Below are 21,037 nucleotides of genomic sequence, written 5' to 3' on the forward strand. Positions count from 1 at the left end.
AAATGTAACAACACAATTATTACCTTTTTGTTGTGATGCAAACTGCAGACTGGGAAGACTGGAGAGCACAGTCTGGCCCGAATCCAGCAACTCCAACTCATCCAAGCGCGGGGATTGAGTTTACCTACAAGTGCACAATTCGCCCAAAAGAGGATTAAAAAACAACGAACATTAGGATTCCCCTCCAAACAAATCAATAAATTAATACCTTTTGATTTTCCCCTATAATTCATTTATTCATTCAATTGTGGTCAATGATACAAGCGCATCACAACATGAACATTACTTCGATTCATAACGAGTAAAGGTTTGGCCATCTCCCTGCCCCAAAAATGACATAATTTGTTAACAAATGACCAAATGAATGTCATTGCATATTAACGGTGGTGTCTTTTTAAGGAATGTGACACATGGGAATATTAAACCCCTTCTCATGACAACAATAACATAAAATCCTTCACATAACACTGTTTTGAAATGTACAATAATTCTATCATATATAATCCACTGTCAATAAATAGGCTCAAATAAATAAACCAATAAATAAGTACTCATAATTTACAGTCACTCTCTATTAAAACACAATTTACTCCACACTCACGCACATGTATTTTGAATTGTCCTGGAACAATTTAGATGTCACGTTTTAACCGTTTTTATGCCATTTGCATAGCTTCATTGCTATGTTATTGCTCAATTCTAAATTGATAATAACCTAATACGATCCCCCAAATGACATGTAAATCATACAAATATGCCTCTTCAACGAATTGTGATGTGGATTTGGACATTTTCATTGACTTGTGACGGTCAAAGTTTGTTGTGCTTCGGCGTCCAAAGTACAGACTTTTGATGGAGTTGATCTGAGGGGAAAAGACGAAGCACTTTTGTGTGGATGTGTCCAGAAATGAGAGTTTGTGCATCTTAATTGTGGTACGAGGCGTTGAGCTCCCCCTGCGCTTGGAAGGACTGGCCGCGGACGTGCAGGTCGTACGGGTAGCGGCCCTCCGGGGCCACCCGGTACATGGAGCCGTGCGCCAGGGCCGCGCGTCCGCTCGCGCCGCAGTAGCGCACCCCGTAGTGGTGACCCCCTTTGACGTAGTCCGGCGGCTCGTCATGCTTGAAAGCGAAAATGCCGTTCAGGTTCACGGGAGGACTCAGCTGGCTCTCAAAGTGCGGGCTGCCGGCCTCCGGGGACGCGTAGGACGGCTCGTAGGCGCCCGAGTAGCCGTAGTGGCGGAACGGCTTACTCGCCGGGTCCGACGAGCCGGAGCTGCCGTGCCCGGCGGTGGGCGCGCTCACCTCGGAACCCGGGTAGGCCGACGAGGAGTAGAGCGGGTCGTACGGAGAGCGCCCGGAGAACACCACCTCCCCGTTGTGGTCGGTGAGGAAGTTCCGGGCGTTGAGCTGCAGGCAGCCCGCCACCAGGTTGGTGGTGGGCTGCGATAATCCTTTGCAGAGGGTCTGCACAAACGCCAGCAGGTCGGGTCTCTTGCCGGCGCTTAGGGTCTCGGACAAAGCCCAGATGTAGTTCTTAGCCAGGCGCAGGGTCTCGATTTTGGACAGCTTTTGCGTTTTGGAGTAGCAGGGCACCACTTTGCGGAGGCTCTCCAAGGCGGCGTTGAGGCCGTGCATGCGGCTCCTCTCCCGGGCGTTGGCCTCCTGCCGCCGCATCCTGGAGCGATCGCGCGGCTCCTTATTGGCCTTCTTCTTCCGGGGCCCGCGCTTCTTGTGCAGCAGGAGGCCGCCGTCCTCTTGCTCGTCGTCCCGATCCGAGGAGGCGCCGTCGTCTCCGATGGACCTGCACGGCTCGTCGTCGTCTTCGTCGTCATCGTGGAGATGGTGAGGAGGGCGAGGGGAAGCTCGCTCTTCGGGGGCACCTCCGCGGGGGTAACTGGCGCCGAAGCGTGGCTCACACATCGTGTGCGCGTCGTCGAATGGCAGAGTCAACATAATTCCTGCTAAGAAAAAAACACCAAAAAAAAAAACATTTTAAGTGGCTTGAATGTTTCTTCTGAACTACTTTGCAATTCCACTCCCGGAAAAAAAACTTTCCAGCATGCAGGCATCTTTGCAATCCCAAAGGCACTGCATTCAAACTCTCTCTTTTTTTTTTTTTTTTTTTGATGACAAAAAGCCCGAGTTTAACACCAAAAGACACTCACCATGCAGGGAGGGGGGTCAGCGTGCAGCCTCCATGTTCCCAAACCTCCTGTCGCTCATGCGCCCCCCAAAAAGATGACAGCAATAATGACAAGAGCACACTCAGGCTTCCTCTCTGCTCCTCCTCCTCTTCGCTGTCTTCTTCAGGACTGTCTGCCACTGGTGCCAGCAGCCGGTATGCATGGGGCTGCTGGTGCCATCTGCCGCTGACGTCTCATGGCAGCCCGGACCACGTGCTCGCCGGGTCCCTGGGGACCCTCCTGCATGGTGCAGAGCGGCAGAGAGAAGATAACAAGCAAGACGCGTGCAAAACGGATTTTATGAGTCCACGTCTGCATTGTCAACAGGTACACAGGTACGTTTGCACATCTGTGTACATGTGAAAAATCAACTTTTACACTAAGCGGGAATCCAAATCTTCACACGTCACTCGGTAGTCAATGCGGGGTGATAAACACACGGCCTTACGTTTATATGAAGTCACACAGTTATATGAAGGCACGTTTACGAGGGAAAATAAAACCAAAAGAAGGATGGCGTGAAGGTGGTCCTTCTGTTCACTCCTTGTTGCTTACACATAAATGATTCAAATGGAGCCTTTGATAGACCTTGTAAATCCTTACATACTCTACCGTGAGCAAGGTGCAATCATAAAAGCGAGCAGGAAAAGATGCAATGTATTTGTTGCCTGCTCCCGTGGGTGCAGGTGTACCTAATGTTGTGGCCGGTGAGTGCCTTGAGATCAAACTCCATCTTTTTGTGACAGCAATGACCCACATCAATAGAAATACATACAATAAAACAATTTGGACACACTTTAAAATCAATGACCATTGTGCTGTTGCCGGCCTTAGCCACTTGGGGGCAGTATATGATTGAAGTTTCAGCTCCTTGGATAGGATAAAGAATATATGACAATGTCCCATCCTATTGAGTGTGGGGTTCAAATGTCAGTTGCTTAAAGGGGATTACAAAAGCCTTTTACATTATGTCTTAGCATTAGCTTTACGCTATAGGCTAAACTATGGATGTTTCTTCAAGTTTTACATTTACAGTCACATTTGTGCATGCCGTATATGATGATGACAAAGAGGTGTGCTTGCTACCGGAGCTCCTCGGGACTCCAAACATTAAGTGCACCCCGAGGATAGAAATATATAAAAGAAAAGAAAAAAGAATGCTCTGTGGCAGGCTGCCAACATCACACCGGGGGCACAGCTGCCACTTGATATGGTTGCATGCGCTCCTCAGCTATGCGGAACACACACGCGCACACGCACGCGTATGCCAGCCAATGACCTTGTTACAAGGAGAATCAATTAAAGCCCAGTATCAATCTTTCTGTATTGGACATTACAAGACATGAGGACAAAAGATATACCGTCATACAAATACAATGTGTGTGTGTGTGTGCGTGCTTCAGCAGCATCTGATGAGTCCAACTCCCCATCTCAGACTAATCAGTCGACTGCACTAATTGCAAATGCAAATATGCAAATTTATATTAATTAATTACTCTGCTAATTAGTTCTCTTGTCTGTTCAGGTAATAAATCACTGTGTGCTCGAGAAGAGGGGGAAGAAAGCGTGAGAGACCGATCTTTTTTTTTCCGCCTGGACCATGTTGGCAAGTGCCAGGTCGACGGCCGTCAATCACCCAAAAAGTGACGGCGCCGCTTTGAGGAGATGTCACTCGTGGGGAGAGGGTGGAGCTCCGCTAAGATGCGTTCCCGCCTGTCAGCGCTTTTAATTATCACATTATCAGCTTTTACGCCGCATTTTACTCAATGGATGTCAACGCCGAGGGGAGGCGGGCGGGTGCGAGGCGTGAAGCGGCGCGGTCGAGTCAGCGAAAATGACAAGACGATAAAATGTTTTTTAAAAAAAGATGTTTTTCACAAGCTCACACTTGTGGTTCACTCACAGCATCTCATAGCAAACCCCAGATCAAGAGTAACGGGACATGAGAGGACAAGCATGCAAGAGTAAGCATTGGGACAGTTATGGTCGTGGGAAAAGTAAAAAAAAAAAAAAAAAAGACATCAACAAGGCCAGAAAAAAACAAACAGAAAATAACAAGGAGCAACAACTAAGGGAATACAAGCAAACTGATGTGACTCAGGCAAACACCAACAGGCCCGACCCAAAAATCATACGAGATGGACCTGATTAAAGGGACACTACAAAAAAGCAAGACATAACAAAACCAAATATAAATCGAAACAAAAACACAGATTATGACAGATTTTTCTATTCAATTTCTATTTTGTCACGTTTGCCAACAGGTAGGACAAATTATTGGCAGGCGGTTTAACAGCGGTATCGTCAATGCTATTGCTAACCTGGCTAGCCAAGTCATATTATATACTGTCGCTTGAATTTCAACCCAATCAAAGAAAGAGGAAAAAGAACAATTCCAGTTGTGAAGTACCGGAGAGGGTTTTGGCGGCGGTGGCTTTGCTACACCCTGACACACACCTGCCCACCCGCCGGCAACTGCAGCGAGGATTTTGGGAATGATTAGCAGAGGGTCAGGCCTTGCACTGCACCGGTGTCATCCAGCTGTGCTGTTCTAGCCAATTAGAAGCTCCATATGCTGTGGACCTCGGGCTGGCCACACCTCCCACTCACAAACACACACACACACACACACACACAATTTCTATATGACAATGGAGTAGATGGCAGTCAGGTATTTCCGTGGGTGTGCAGGCTGGTGTCATGCATAATGGATGTGTTGTTGAAAATGTAGAATGTAAAGATGTTTGTCGCAAGACGTGTGAGATGTTGCCGGGGGCGCGCCACCCTTTTTTTTTTCTCCCTCAAAGCGAAAGCAATCTGTTCACACACGCTCAATCTGTCGCTTCACCGAGCGACAAGATAAATACTTTTTTTTTTTTTTTTGGGCTAAAATGTGTCAGCTTCTCCTATTTAAGTGAGTTTTTGCTAATGAGTTTTATGTAGGGTTTCCATAAAGTCGATGATGAATTGCAGTGACAACATAAACGTGCAATAAACATGCAGATCCTGGAGACAAATTGCACAAAATTAAGTTTTTAATAGCTTGTGTGCAAAAACAGTGAAGCCCTGAGATATGTCGTTAATTCATTGCGTGATCATATTTGTATCTCAGATCACCTTTCACCTTTTTGAGTTTTAGGCATAACTTTCATGCAGCAGCCAATCATATTGCAGCGGGGGCGGGCGTGTTTTATTTAGAACTCTGGAGGCAATCATAGAAATGTCTCAACTCAACTCTGTGCTTATCAGTACGGCACTAATATTAGTTGTTTTTGTACAGGGGATAAAGGATACCTGTGAGTACTAGATTGTATGTCTACATCTTGTTGCACCAATCCGTTGCAAAAGAGATGTTAATTACCATTAATTTGGAACTTATTTAGAAATATGAAGGGTTAATTGGCGGCAACGATACTTTGCTGTATGCTCTGTGATTGTTTCTGCTCGAAGGTAGCAGTATTTGGAAGGTTTTTAAGTACAGCAACATCCATGCTCATTTCTGTGAGCTCATTTATGGCATTTCAATTTATAAGTTGGCATTAAAGTAGCGGGTTTTCATCCAAATAAATTACACAGTTGGTTTGAACCATTTGATGTTTGAATACATCATTGTTTAAATCTGTTGTGTTTCACGTTTTACAGTAAACTTTAATTGGGAATGAGTAAAAAAAACAGTTTGAATGAAACGAAGAAATGCTTTAAAAGGTGTGTCATAACAACTTGAACTGCTTAAAGTGTGCGGGGATAAACTATAGTGCAGTGACATGGAAAGTTGAAGTTTCCCTCATATTGAGAACAAAAAGCACTCCACTAACTTTACATTTTTTATGGCAATCTTTTTTTTTTTTTGACCTGATGCTGAGATGACTGACAGGCGTCTTCTCACCTAATCGACACTCTAGGCGTTGATGTGAGAATCCCTTACTTCCTCCACGCTTCTCATCAAGTGTCCTCGTCTTCCTCCTCTCCGGCTGAAAAAAAAGTGTGATATCAAGTGATCTTTTAATGTGAGGCACACTTTCACTTTAGAGGCCACTAACGAAGTCACGTGACAGACTTCTAACCTTAGCATCTGTCACCAGTCGCATAGGAAACACTTAATTGAAATCAATTTAACTACAAAACAGGAATTTGAAGGACGTAATGTGACTTGAAAAAGCGGGACGAGCTCGGTGCTTCTAAGGACAGGAGAAGTGTGCAAAGGCCACGGATCAATCAATATGATCACATAAAATAGTGCACTCCAACAAACATGGAGATCTTACATGGATTGGCAGGCGACATCTGACGTCTGCTTGAGAATAAGTTGGGGGTCTTCCCTCCCTACCGTCGGAATGGCGGATGGAGAAGAGTTGGCAAGCAAGCCCCGTTTGCAACCTGAAAAGCTTCCAGGAAGTAAAAGCTCGGCTGCCAACAGAAGCACTTCCTCGTTCCTCCCCACTCGCTCGCCTCTTTAACACTGCAGCCAATTCACAATTACACACACACACACATGCACAGCCAGCCTCCATCCCTCATTGCAAATTGAATTCATCTACACTCCTTTACACGCTGGACATGTGGACTGAATTTAGTCATCTTATTTTGTCTTTGATGCACACATGAAAACGGCAACTGGGCCTGAAAAGTGGGAATAAACATTATTTCCCCACTGTGGGATAAATAAAGTTCTATCTAATGGAATCTAAAAACATAATAAAGTTTGGAATAAAATACACAAAGAAAAGGCAAAGCCGGTGCCGCAAAGATATAGGAAGACCAGAACACATACACACAAGTGCAAGAGAAGGACAGACTGGTGGAAGACACCTTCTCGCCATCCCTGCTCTTCCTCTTGCACGGGACAGGAGGTGGGGTGGAGCACAACCCCCCCCCCCCCCCCATACTCGCACGGATGGATGGTTGGAGCGCAATTGCACATGTAAAGCAGCAACGTCGAGTGTGAAATATGTGTTTGCTTTATTAAGCGTGCAATGGATAAAGCCAGTGAACTCACATCCATATAAGATAAGTGTACGTGTGTGCGTGCGCGTGCACGCTTTTATTTCCTATCACACGTACACACACAGCATGTTTGGAAAGAAGCGTACAAGCTCATTTGCACATCTCACTTGCGAGCAGATTGACTATTAAATAGAGTAATGGTGCAAAACAAAGGCTCCGTAAATCAGCCGCAAGCCCAAAGAAGAAGAAGAAGAAGAAGAAGAAGAAGGGAGTGGTGGCATCCTGGCAGCCTACTGCTGCAGGGGCTCCTGGCCTAATAGAAGACGTGTGTTCCAGTGCAAACACGAGCTTTTAGGGGAACAGCTGGCGTGTAATTGAATTAACATTGGCCTTCTGCTTGTCGCCCTCCGCCATCTCCGCACATCAACATGAATATGCATGCCGACCACTATGGATTGTTGCGGAGCGTGACTTGGTAGCACCGGTGGTGCGTTGGCTCCCTCTAGCGGGGGACCAAAACACAACCACTGCCTTTACGTTTCAGATCCGATATACCTAATTTTTTTTCGCGGGCCGCATTGTAGTCATAGCTTCTTTCGGATGGCCATTATGACTGTCAACACAAATAAATGTATGAGCACCTCATATAATGTATATACAGTAAAAGCTACTAAACAAACTGACAAATAACACGTTTTCAAATCAGACGAGTAAAAACTGGTCAAATATTTAAAAAAAAAAGATATTAAAAGTGAAGACAATTTGCAATTCTAGTAATGACACGAATTTGATGCAGGATTTGTTTTTGCGGGCCACATAAAATGATGTGGCGGGCCGTATCTGGCCCCCGGGCCTTGAGTTTGACACCTGTGCGATATACATATAAGGCACATCTTAGCTCCTCGCATGTCCACCTGAGTGAGACGTTTCGAATAAAGACATACTGACAGGATCTGAGCCCTTTGAGTCCACTTTATTGATACAGCTGTGCAGTCACATAGCATGGTGGCACACACCCGCGATGAAACAGTGACACACACACCTGCACTCACTCACTCACTCACTCACTCACTCACTCACTCACTCACTCACTCACTCACTCACTCACTCACTCACTCACTCACTCACTCACTCACTCACTCACTCACGCGAGAGATTTGGCGGACTGTTTGGCATCCATCTTGTGATTTTGTAATCAAGCAACAAACATTCCTGCTATTTTAAAAGGCCCTAAACTTATTTGTGCCTACCACTTAAAAAAAAGTGATATCTTTTCATAGAGGATAAATATATAAAGTACCTACGAGTACTGTTAGATTATTTGCGTGCATGTGTTGCTCCACCTTTTGTGTGAAAACATTCAATGGTTCTAAAACTACAACTATCGATGCTATGTGCTAGCCCATCAATGGAATTTCCCAATATATGCTAGCATGAAGCTAAGGTTTTCCTAGAGGAAATTTTTGTGGTTGTTTTCAACACACAAGATGTAAATCTTGCTTTTAGGTTTAGTTTGACAATTCACTGGCGCCAACAACACTTGTTTGTGCTCGCAAATCAATGCAAAAAAATAGTTTAAGTGATGGACTTGTATTGAAAAACTCCTAAGTGGGGACACTCTTATCTGAAGGCACAATTGTCCGTTGGATTTTGTGTTGCTATTTTAGGCCACACAGCTGACAACCATGTTACAAAGGAATATTCAACCATTAATGAACAATCAAAATGAGTTGCAAATAAAAACGGAATGACACAAAAAGGTCTCTTACAAATACCTGAAATGCGAAGCAGTCCACCACATCTCTCTCGACACGCACACAGGTCATAATCTGAGCAGGTCACAGTGAGGAGATCAGAAATACACATTAAGTATTTACCGGCATTGTTTTCTTTTTAAACCTCGCACACCCACCTGACCTCGAGACATTTGAGATCAATCATCTAAGCTGGAGTGTGAGCGTGGGGAACAGATTGTTACTAAAACACCACGTGGAGAAGAAATCCAACAATGATGTCGACGACGCCTGCTAAATACAGCAAGAGCATGGAAAAGCACAACAAACAGATTACTTGACAATGTCACAAGCGTTTGCTCTAAACACAAGGAGGAAATTATAGAGCACACACACACATACACACAATACACTTGTAAAAAAATAAACACATTGGTACAGAACGAGAAAGGTTGCAACAGGTCATAGGAACTAGACAAAAGAAATAAAATGTTTTAAGTGAATGAAAAAATATGGGGGCAGAGTACAAAAAAAAAAATGCAACCCACTATACAATAAATGAAAACAATGAATACATAAAATATAAATTAACAAAGCAACCCAATATATTATTATTAGTAAATAAACAATAAGAATGAAAAACATTGGAAAAACTGTGAAGCACAAACAAAACAAATTGAAAGTGAAGTCAATGAAAGAAAATATGAAATTTTAAATATGAAAATATATGTTAAATGAGGAAAAAAAAACATTCAAAAAAATAAAGAGAGGAAGGGGGAAAAAAATCACATCAAAAAACAAGCCACACAAAAATAAAAGTAAAATAAATTAAAAACAATGGCAAAACGGAAGGCAAAGAGGAAGAGAACTGTTACAGCACGAAAAGAGCACATAAAACATTATCAGCGAGTTGCAGGAACAATGACGGCTGGTTCCGACAGGTGCAGTTACACGTAACAGTAAGAGGCACACAGGTAGATCGAGAGAAAAGTAACTTTTCACAGCACGTGACGTCGCCCTATCATAAAAAAACATGTCAAAAAGGAAAATTAAGGTTAAAAAAAGAATTGGTTTTCTCTCATTCCTAGAAATGTGTCAGTTCAAATGTGTCTATTCTCCAAAAAGAAGCATACCGCATGCCAACATCTTGGCACTATGGATTTATACCCAAATAATATTGCACAAGTGCACAATTATGTTAAATAGGGAATGCAAATACTGCCCATTTTTCTTGCGCTTAACTACAAGTATGCATTTACGATAACAGCGAAAGCAGAGAATTATTATTTTACATATGCACAGTCAGCAATATTTGCATCTTAGAGTTGCAGAGCAGGGGAAAAGCAGCACATTTAAAAAAACAAGACAAGGCATTCAGAAGAACAAATAAGTTAAAAAAAAATGTGCGATATGTTGTTTTGGAAAGAAAAAAGTGTTTTACGTGACAGGTTGCGTTAGCAATAGGAGCCATTTACTTTAAAAAAAAAAAAAAAGAATGAATAGGATGCACACACAAAAAAAAGAACATGAACATTTTTCCCTCTTTGCAGTTTAAATGTAACATTTCACCAAGCTTGAAACTATGGAGAACTACAAAGTAAAAGTTGCTAAGATGTCCAGGGGACAAAATCGTGGCGGAATATGTACAAAACAAAAACTCCTAAAGTGAAGCCGTCAGTCAGTATCGCGTGATCCTCTAGAGGGCGACAAAGTCCAAGTAATTGGCTTTTCCCACCCTCCGTGGTCCAGGTCGGCGTTCTCATTCCATAGCCACCTCCGCTGTGTCAAAGACAAAATGGAAAACACGAGGAGTAGAATTATGATATGCAGCAAATAATTTTAATTTTAGTAGTGTACTGGAACTTGCGTATAAAATTTTCCCATAATGTAAAAATCTACAGTTAGCATGTGGACACATTCCAGACCACCACTGAATAGGTTTGTTTTGCCTGTGTGTGTGTGTTTGGACATCATCAAATATTATTTTCATCCACTCACCATCAATCGCCATGTTTTTGGTCTCTTCCCTTCCCGGAGAGTCTGCGCCTTCAGACAACTCTCCTAAGCCATCAAAAGCAAGCGATGCATTGAAATACAACTTTAATACGTTGGATGACCAATGTTCATAAATCCAAACGCTTGGATTTCGGATTAAATTTGAAATGCATGAAAATCCGTTGGTTAGTGTATTCCTGGCAAGAAAGCAAAGATTTTACACCAAGTAGTTCGAGTGCAGTAAACAAGGTCCTCAGACTAATATGGCAGCTGCTGTCCCACTTGAACTCAACATGGTGATTACAAACACAAAATGATATCAATCGGCATGCTCATAACAATATTTAGTGAGCCACACGCTGCTTCACCAAGCCCAACGACAAAGACAAACTTACCGTTCTGCAGCGAGGGACTCTTATGTGCGGCGCCCCCAGGCGGCGATGTCGCTTCATCAGCGTCTGGCTTTGACTCCGCCTCCTGGTCTCCCGCTTCTTGTTGGTCGTCTTTGGACTCGGTCGAGTCGGCGCTGTCCTCCTGAGGTTCCATGGCGTCATCCTGCTGGGCTCGCTCCTCCGCCTCCCTTTTGGCTCGTTCCTCCGCCTCTGAGGTTAGATAGACATTGTTGACAGGTTAGGAAGCGACTTTCGCAAGGTCAAAGTCAGACATATCCAAGATGTTAAATCTACTACTGATCCAAATGATAACGTCTTATTTGATTGATTAAAGAGCAAATTACCAGCTCATGAGTTGTGGAAGCAAATAATGGCAGGTTGCTTTTTAAAGAGTGGGAAGGAAACAGAAGTGAGCTGAATGAAATAAAGCTTCGGATTTATATTCGAGTCAACCTTGGAGTACAAAATGAGTGTACAAATTCGTGTGGGTGTAAACAGATGCTGCAGGTGTAAATACTAAACATAAAGGGCAAATAAATAAATAAACAACTTGAGCAGTTCTTCGTGATGGACTGAAACTCAAAATATTTGAAATATAGAAAAAGCTGCACCTTTGGTGGCCTGCGCTTTCCATCGCTCCCTGTTCTGGGTGACCTCCTCGTTCCACAGCGCTTTGAAGTTCTTCATGTCCACGGCCAGCAGGGGGCTCTGACCCGACGAGCAGCTGTCGCAGGCCAAGCTCTTGACGCTGTGCCTTTTGGCCTCCTCCGAGCTAATACTGTTCAGACTGTTCAGACAAAGCAGAGGAACTCAGACCACGAACCAGGCACATTTTTCACATGACACCAGTCAAAATAGAAAATTAAGTTGACATTTTGAGGGATAGATAATATGCCGAAATCAGCTCGTGGTCCATCCTAGCTAGACCTCATGGCTGGGTCTTCTGACTACACAATGACCCAAAGCACACATCGGTCATTGGACGACACAAAGCCCAGACCTCAATCCCACTGAAGAAGTGAATGCTCATGCTCGGAAAGCGCGACGCAATTTGGGCCAGATGTGTGTGGGTGTGTGTGTAGTCCAGTCCAGTGCCTAACTTGAATCATTTCCTGTTAACTTGTGATTAGATTAAATCGCTTTCGTAGGCCTCCCCACCCCGACATCAATAGAATAGATTAGTAAAAGCAGCGTCCTATCATGTGACAGCTCTGTGATGGGATTAGAGTAGACGGGACGTCCCTTAAATCGGCAGCATTCATCCTTCGGGCAAGGGGAACGTGCCTAGACGCGCGAGCGAGGCAAAGCAATCCATCCGGCGTGCGTTGAGATGATTCACTTTGGTCTTGACGCCAGCGTCTGAGCGCTGAGAGGCGAGCAATAACGGCCAGACAGTTACAGATAACCGAAAGCGGCAATAAGCGGCATGATGGAAGATGAAGAGCCTTGACGCCTTTCAGCCCATCAGGTGAGCAGAAATCGCCACGGCCATGTGAGATTTATGCTCAGTTAAGGCGGCTGCTGAGCGCACTGATAAGCAGGCCGATATTGATGTGAAAGCTGAAGGGAGGCTTAATGCGGACTTTTACACAGATCATTTTTGTCATTAGGACGCTCTAGTAGTTAGTCATTAGATGGATTTTGGGGGGGGGGGGGTGGTCACGGACTCGATGCAGCTTTCCACATTGCCATTTCAATCCCAGAAAAATCAGAATTATAATGACTTTTGAGACGCGTGCTTGTGCTGAATGAAAGATGAGGACAATTCCACGGAACAGAAACAAGTTGTGAACAAGTGTAACTTTTGAAAGAAGACCCTCTTAAAATGGTGCCCACCTGGAGCGTCGGAAGCCCGCCAGACCCGAGTGCGAGGCCTCGTCGATGAGCGGCGTGACAATGCGCTCCATCATGTCGCTCAGTACGGTGAAAGTGGGCACCACGATGAAGTCGATGAAACCTGCGCGAGACCACGCCGGAAGTTATTACATTTATTCGAGGTGGGGCATTCATTTTTTCATTTTGGGATGAATTGCTGGTCAACTTTTCATCCCGATGTTACACAGATGCTGTTGTGACTCACCGATCTGGGACTGGGCCACCATTGTGGACTTTCGGTCGCAGAGCGGCGAGAAGGAAAGGCCGAGCTCGGCTTCTTTGTCCCCCTGGGTGGCACAAGCATCATTTGTGAAAACCACGCTCTTGCTCAGGGCAAAATTTTACGACTGTGCAAATGCATCCCCCCGGTGCAAAATGTGCCAGCCTCGCAGTGTACGAAGCCCCGTGTTCTTAAGGGAGGGGGCGGCCCTGCTCTCGCTACGCCGTTCAACAGGCTTGATGACCTGCTCGGCACGCCGACCGCCTTTGGGGAAAAAAAATTGCGTTTCATTTTCCCTTTTTGAACACACAAGAAATAGAGGTGGGAGTTGGCCTTGTGCGCAGAAGCTGTTTATTGACAAAACGTGTCCCTCGAGGCAAGAAAAAAAAAGAAAAAAAAAAGCCTTGCGATAGCAACCCAACCGCAATAACAAAAGGAGCCATATTGACAACAGGAGTGTTTGATAATGGAAGAGAGTGAAATGAGGGCACATTGTTCATTTGACCTCTACAGCTATCATCTTTTCTTGTTATCATTGCCAGAGCAAATGGCGGTGGCCCTCTGAAATACATTTCACACACAACATTTCCTCCAAAAGAAGGTGCTCACCTGTCTGAAGAACTCCTCCAGCAAAGAGGTGGTCCAGCGGTGGTGAAGGTCCCAACTTTTGGCCGGGTGGCTGATGTCGGCGGTGTGCAGCAGTAAGGACAGGGCTTTGGGCTTATCGATGCTGCAGACGGCAATAAATGAAGCGTCACTTAAATCCGAATGCGCATTTCAATCGCTTCCCATTAAGTAGCTACAAGAATGCATTTTTGTTAAGAGCGTACAATGAATAAAAGCAAAAAGAGACAGGTGGGCGAGCATAAGGCAAGACTCGGGAGAAATTACGAAGACAGTTGGCGGAACACACAACACCTGCACCAAAATATTGCCTTGACCTGAGATTTGACAACAATTCTTCAATCCACGATGTGGTCAACAACAACAAAACGTGATTGCCCGCTTAAGACTAATTGTCTGTTTCACTGCAATACGCTGTGAAGATCATTTCACATTATCGGGCATGACTGCTGCCTCTGATAGTATTAAAAACTGGTCACGCATGACAAATAGATTCAACACAAAAATGGAAAGGAGACAGAAGAAAAACACACATGGAAGGTTAAACATCAAGGGAAGGAAGAAGGGGGGGGGGGGCGAAAAAAACCGGCTCGCATTTCTCCACCTCATCCCATTTGCGTCAGGCCTGCAGCAGCCGGCCTCGAATTACTTTACAGTCCATTCAGCATTACAAAGTGCAATCTCTCATGCGTGTGTGTGTGTGTGTGTGATGGGAGGATACCATCCAGTCAGCACTCTTCACTCACTCACAATTATTCTATCTTCCCCCAAGTGGAGCTTGTGGATTGAAACTGCAGGATAAAGTCAACTGACCCCTCAGGCTGTTGCAGGAAGTTCTTCATGGCCTTCACCTGCTGGAAGTGGCAGGACATGTCAGTGGCCAGCACCATCTCCACCACCAAAGCACGCAGCTCCCTGCCAGAAAAACACAAAATGAAAAAAGTGTCACAAACCTGTGTAGGGGTTAAAAAAAAGAATTAGAAGCTTGCTGGAGCAAAAAGCCGGCAGCCGGCACAGACTTTGCAAGCTATTTATAAATGTCTTCCTTTGACAGGTCCAAGCTCATACTAGGAAAATTGGATTGCTGCTGTCTGCTTTAATATATGATCACAGTTTCGGCGAGTGCAAAACTGTTGGACCTTGAAAGCGCTTGTCAGTTGCCGCGGAACAAAAAGCGAGTTCACAATGAATGCGAAATGTGCACACGGAGGTCCTGCCCCTGAACTTTTGTATCGCCGCTTCCTATTATTTATTCTCTTCATTGTATTGACTGTTTTTTATTTCCCCGGCTCCCTCTCGTTCGTTCTGACCTCCAGTCATCCTTGGAGAGATTGTACAAGATGTTCATCTCGTCGTCGTCCTGCAGCAGGCGGTAGGCGGCGCTCACGTGGTGGCTCTCCAACACCGAGCGGTCGTTGTACAAGATAGCCGTGTCGGACCTGGGTGAGGACGCCCAACAAATAGTCCATTATCATCTTTATGACCGTCGGTGAGCGACCCGACTCGCCGATTCTCCTTTTAATTAGAGAGATAGCTTTGATAATATCTGAAACTCATCTCAGGATTTTTGAATCGTTCGGGAATTTGAATGGTCCTCATGGAATTAGATCAGTCTAATGTTGATATCAATGAGGTTAAATGGCGTGAAGACTTAATGGATTGCAATGGCGGCCTAACTACTTTGCTGCCTAAATGGAAATCACGTCACGATTCAACACATCTTTGCGGCTCATTTCTATTGCGCAACGCCAAGCTGTATTGTCAAATGACGGCAACACTGTCATTTGTGATTTTATACGACTTTGTTCATTTCTTTGGCTGCTTAAATGAGGCACTACTCGATAAGATATTACGTGACTTGTGCAATTATCACTTCAACGTGACTGGAACTTGCCTGACTTTGAGTTGATTTGACTCATTTCAACTTTTTATTATCATTAATAACCCTCAGGACAATTGCATAATTTATAAGATGTCACCATACCACATTGCAGTAATATAATATTCCTGTCTTTGACACAAATTTCAAGTCATTCTGCTTTTTTTTATTTTTTTATTAAGCAAGGTAGGGAGGGGGTGTCATTAATCACTCGGCGGGATGAACGATTCCATCGAAAAAGAAAAAAAAAGAAAATCAGCATTAATGTTAAAGTAGCAAGAACATTTCTTTGAATGCCCTTCCCTTACACATTGAAATAAGTCTTTATTTTACAAGCCGTACAGCTCTATTTGGGTTCTTGTCCTTCCTCTTATGTTATTGCTGCACCAGCAGCCGGGCCCTTCTCGCCTTGGTAAATGAGGGCATCGATCTCGGAGTCAAGAGCCGGGCGCTTTTGATTTTAAGATCCATTACCTTGTCTGAATGTGGAAGTTGTTTGTAGTCCCCGTGTGCTCGTAGTCGTGCACGGCCGCTGCGAAGATCATGGCAAAGATCTCCAGCTCAGTTAACCAATGCTTGGGGTGGCGGGCAAGTGGGGGTGATACGATGGATGGAAAGGGCAGTCATGAAAGAAAAAAGAATGCGCAGAGGAGAGAATAATAGACAGCAATGAAGCGATGAGAAATGGGGAGGCAGTGAATGGAAAAGCAAGGAAGGTTCCATTTTGAAGATGCGGAGGAGGCGGGAATACATTACGGGTTGGGATGGATGGAAACAAACGGGTGATGGAGAAGACAAGGGGGGAAGGTCACAAGAGAGTTTAGAGAAGACAAGTTAGATACTAAATGTGGCATTTTTACATTTAGTTGAATGACTAGCCCCTGGAGGATAATGGCACACTCTGAACCTTTTTTTTTTTTTTTTTTTTTTAAACAAAATCAGGTTTGTCAGCTGGGTATGCAACACCATATTTTAAATGTACAATTATTATGACTTATTAATCCGAATAGCGTATCAAGAATAAGAGGGAGCCAAGAGGTGCCCCTTGTGTATTTGCACGTAGGCCTGCTTTATGAATGACCTGTTGATTTAATGGAGTCTGGAGGGCGTGCGGAATGACAAATGCTCTTGCATTGCGGCTCTCCCGGGAGCCCTGTGGTCACGGCGCTAATGCGGTTTCCTGCGCCAGTCACAGCCCGCAGAAAAAGCAGCATGTCGCCGGCCGGCTGGCTGTCACGGCCATCTTATTAGGGTGATGAAAGAAAAGCAAGGGGTGGCTCAATGGACTCTAGTGCCGTTTTTTGCGTGGAGCAAAAACATAATTGTGGTCTAGCATTTGCAAATTTGCCAACGGATGGATTCTTTTTGCCTGTTCATTGCTTTTCTTTTCTTCTTGGTTATTCGCTTTGCGCTGAGGCCTGAGCAATAAAAGTCCGACATACTCACCACCATGCCGGTCTTGAGTAATAAATAATGAACAGTCTGTGTGACATCAGCAGCATGCATCAAGTTGTGGTAGGGGTTTTTATGCTTGCTGTATCCCACTTCCAAGGCCTCGACAAATGACACAACCGCAGAAATGGGGATCTGGTGAGCAGAGAAAATTAAGTTAGGTTATGCTGGGAGCAGCGATGAAATGAAATTTGGATGGATCGCTGAAACTGCTGTTGGAGTCGAACTTTCATCACAGCGAATCCGAATGCATTGATTCCATGACATGCTCCGCCCACATCCAACTTGAAAACATGTGGCAATATGAGGAAATGCTTTTGAAGGATGCCCAGAAATGGTCAAAATGGCAATTGTGTTGATTTGCATCTCACGACAAGACGGGCAGACGCAATGTTGTGTTGCTGGGTGACACTGAAAAAGGGATTTTCCGATTCATCTGACTGGTACACGCGCATGGTGTTATAGACCATTGCCCCACAGCAACTCGTAAAATGGATTGTGCACCATTTGGAGTGTGATTACACATTTATGCAAGCTTCATTGCCTTCATCATTTACACTCGCGTACTGTCACTACATGGAGTGTCCTCAGCTATTAGAGTAAAAAAAAAAATTGCTTCACAGATCGCGTGGTGTGTAAAATGACAGTCAAGGCTGCACAACAAATCTTCCTTTGCTTGTTTGCTTTTGTATACGTAAATCATTTTAGTATTACAGTATGGTTGATTTCTTTTTTAAAATACGGAGATAAGGGTAGCACTGTACCTTAAAACGGCTGATGAGGTCATATCTGGTGAGCAACTCGTAGAAAATGAATTTAAGCGCGTGATCGCCACTGGCCTCGTTCAGAGCAAACACGTCAAATGACCACTTGTCAACATTCTGTGGGAGAAGAAAAAAAAATGTGTCGTACACTCTGTTACCCCCCCAAGGGTGTTAATTGATCTTTTCTCAAGCTTTGTTCAAATATTTAAATTGCTTAAATAAAATAACAGAGGTGCATATCAAGCCTATTGTGACAAAATATTAAACTGAGCGTATTTTCTGCCCGAATTCGAGTGATCCCATACTGTGTGCAAAATGTTATTCCTTATTTGCTTATGTTTGTTTTTGCAGTGCATGCGTTAATACCTTCAGCACAGATATAACGGAAGGGGGGTAGCTGAGTCCCACCAAATTGGAGGTGCGTCGGTACATCCTGTTTGGATTGAGATAAAACACAATGACACATTTGACAGAAAAAAACGACATATGTGAAGTAGTATACAGAATATATGCCTGTGAGTCTTGTTATATTATATTATTACGAATGTATAAATAATGTGTTGCTTCTAAAACGACAACCGCCGAAGCTAGCTGTTAGCATGTCAATGGTGTTTTGACTTGTGTGTTAGTATTCACACTAAGCAGAATTTCTCAAGGCAAATAGTCGTAGTTTGTAATACTCGACATTTGGTTCTCTTTTTTGTATGTTTAGTTTGACAGGAAACTTCAACTGGGAGTGGCATTAAATAGCTTGAAGCTTCCATTTTGATGAATTCTTGGCTTTTTAGAAGTGCTGCTGAGTGTGAATGAGTTGTGAGAGTTCAGCTACGATGCTCGTTGCGATAGTTTATCGCAGGTCAAAAAAAAAAAAAAAAAAAATGAATTGGGACAAATGATGTTACAATATGACGCCAAAGCAATACTTTTATATTCGACATGGTTTGGGTGGGTGACTTTTTTTTCTTTTTTTTCCCCACCAAGCAGCTGATTGAGTGCACGTTGAGGAACACTGTCCTTCATTTTACCTCTCAACAAATATTCCCGCCTGGACGGCATGGACGATGCTTCGAAAACGAGGTTTCTCCTCATTGCGTCGCAGCATCAGGCCCATCTGGCGTGTGAAGGTGGAGGCCAGCCAGTCACGCACTTCCGACGGTACCGACTCGGACTGGATGTCGCTGAGCTCATCCTCTGTGTCCACCAAGCGCCTGAAAGGAGAATTTCAAATTCGGCTAGCGGCGGTCTGACAAGGGGATGAAAGCCAAATCCTAGCGAGCTACATCCATCGAATTTCATCACATCTTACATAAGTTGGCTTCTTAAAATGCCCTGATGTGTGACAATATTCTCGCCAGTGTTTTGCTTGCCATGTACCGTCAAAGCCAGCACAATTTGGGTGCTCGTGCTATCGCCGCCACTAATCTGCTTGGACCCACATGACGGAGAGGTTTACATAATTCCATAATCCTGGACATATCTCGTACTCCGGGCAACAAAATTCTCTCAAAAACTCTTGCTCCACATCACGGGTGAAACACGCAACATTTCGTCCAAATCCGTGTATGAATAAAAAGCACCGACAGATAGATCAAAGCTCACCTGGTCTCCTCGACGTAGACCGATTCCAGCACAGACGCGGCATACTCGAGGTTCTTCTTGAGGTCGGCGAGGGAAGCTTCGCCTCTCTCCAGTTGTTTGACCAGACATCTTAATCTAAAACAGACATTCAACAAGCCAGTCAACAAAGTGGATTAACTCCTCTGCCATGTTGACATGATCCATTCACTGGCTAATATTAGAGTCATCTGCTTTGCTTTGGCTGCTTGTTTTTCCTTGTGGCCAATGACCAGTAATGTAAAATGGTTCATGCTAAGTCAAAGTCAGCCAGTGTCATTTAGCGACTCCAGGGACACTCAGAGGGTCAAACACGGGGTAATTAAAAACATTAAATATAGCTGCCTTCCTTCCATCTGCGAATGTTCTATCCAGGAAGACAACTTTGACAGTCACGCTTGATGGGATCGGCCATCGTTAACCTCTAACGTGTACTTGCCTTTCCGCATCTGTCAATGGCAGTTGAAGTTGCTGTCAGTGGATGCATTGCTCTTTTATTGAGCACTGGAAGTTTAGGGCATTCTTTTTCTCGTGGTTGCCTCATTTTTTGCTTTTCACGACTGAATATTTCTATCGATTGATAAAAATGCCAGCACACAAACAGAAGTGAATCAACTTTATTGGTGTTGTGCACAGTTGCCTTTTGCAGGATGCCACCTGCTGCTAGCTGGAGGGTCATGTGATCACTCATCGTGAAAGCCCATGCTGGCTACGGGTGTTGTTGAATTATTAAGAGGGAAGGTTTCAGATGCTCTCATTGATTAGGTACCCTGACAGTGGCCGTATTTTCCCTCCTAACCGAAGGCTTCGGCATGCACGACTCGAATGTCTAAAGCACAGGTGTCAAACTCAAGGCCCGGGGGCCAGATACGGGCCGCAACATCATTTTATGTGGCCCGCGAAGACAAATTGTGTATCAAATTCGTGTCATTACTAGAATTGCAAATTGTCTTCACTTTTAATATGATCTTTCTTTTTAAATATTTGACCAGTTTTTACTCGTCTGATTTGAAAACGAGTTATTTGTCACTTTGTTTTGTCGCTTTTACTGTATATACATAATATGAGGTGCTCATACATTTATTTGGGTTGACAGTCATAATGGCCCTCCGAAAGAAGCTATGACTACAATGCGGTCCGCGGAAAAAATGAGTTTGACACCCCTTGTCTAAAGAATTAAAATCGTCAGTCGCCGGATTCATGTAGTTGCACCAATTGGATAAAGATCTGAAATAGCAGTTGACCGCCAACGCCGAAAGCTAGGGGCAACATTTATCCAACGTCGGCAGCTGATTCTTATCCGTTTATTGTTTTACCCGGCCGGCTCAAGTGGGTGGACAAATTAACCTTGAAAAGCAGATG

General features: G+C 44.3%; 2 protein-coding genes across 7 annotated transcripts in view; both read right to left on the minus strand.

The window, feature by feature from the left end:
- Window positions 1-209: 209 nt before the first annotated feature.
- neurod6b (neuronal differentiation 6b) lies at window positions 210-9,392 on the minus strand. Of its 3 annotated transcripts, none has more exons than XM_037276621.1 (6): window positions 9,045-9,392; window positions 8,903-8,956; window positions 6,449-6,560; window positions 6,070-6,154; window positions 2,166-2,423; window positions 210-1,961 (listed from the first exon to the last, which is right to left on the minus strand). In XM_037276621.1, exon 6 carries the CDS (start codon window positions 1,951-1,953, stop codon window positions 925-927), a length of 1,029 nt encoding a protein of 342 aa, XP_037132516.1. In that variant the 5' UTR covers window positions 1,954-1,961; window positions 2,166-2,423; window positions 6,070-6,154; window positions 6,449-6,560; window positions 8,903-8,956; window positions 9,045-9,392; the 3' UTR covers window positions 210-924. The 3 variants fall into 3 exon arrangements, with proteins under 3 accessions (XP_037132516.1, XP_037132514.1, XP_037132515.1); XM_037276619.1 differs by having other exon boundaries at window positions 9,040-9,392; XM_037276620.1 differs by having other exon boundaries at window positions 210-1,958; window positions 8,903-9,392.
- A 703-nt stretch (window positions 9,393-10,095) lies between these two features.
- The window catches only part of pde1cb (phosphodiesterase 1C, calmodulin-dependent b), a 36,391-nt gene continuing 25,449 nt past the window's right edge, over window positions 10,096-21,037 (minus strand). For all 4 annotated transcript variants that reach the window (XM_037275962.1, XM_037275963.1, XM_037275964.1 and 1 more), the window contains 15 exons: window positions 19,661-19,774; window positions 19,087-19,269; window positions 18,428-18,494; window positions 18,062-18,178; window positions 17,292-17,432; window positions 16,320-16,420; window positions 15,277-15,405; window positions 14,780-14,881; window positions 13,952-14,072; window positions 13,328-13,409; window positions 13,084-13,204; window positions 11,859-12,034; window positions 11,251-11,457; window positions 10,859-10,921; window positions 10,096-10,639 (listed from right to left, as the gene is read on the minus strand). In XM_037275962.1, the coding sequence (XP_037131857.1) occupies window positions 10,620-10,639; window positions 10,859-10,921; window positions 11,251-11,457; window positions 11,859-12,034; window positions 13,084-13,204; window positions 13,328-13,409; window positions 13,952-14,072; window positions 14,780-14,881; window positions 15,277-15,405; window positions 16,320-16,420; window positions 17,292-17,432; window positions 18,062-18,178; window positions 18,428-18,494; window positions 19,087-19,269; window positions 19,661-19,774 (1,744 nt within the window). In that variant the 3' untranslated portion in view covers window positions 10,096-10,619. The remainder of the gene's footprint in view (window positions 10,640-10,858; window positions 10,922-11,250; window positions 11,458-11,858; window positions 12,035-13,083; window positions 13,205-13,327; window positions 13,410-13,951; window positions 14,073-14,779; window positions 14,882-15,276; window positions 15,406-16,319; window positions 16,421-17,291; window positions 17,433-18,061; window positions 18,179-18,427; window positions 18,495-19,086; window positions 19,270-19,660; window positions 19,775-21,037) is intronic.

This window comes from Syngnathus acus, chromosome 17 (assembly GCF_901709675.1).
Source record: "Syngnathus acus chromosome 17, fSynAcu1.2, whole genome shotgun sequence".
Taxonomy (NCBI): Eukaryota; Metazoa; Chordata; class Actinopteri; order Syngnathiformes; family Syngnathidae; genus Syngnathus; species Syngnathus acus.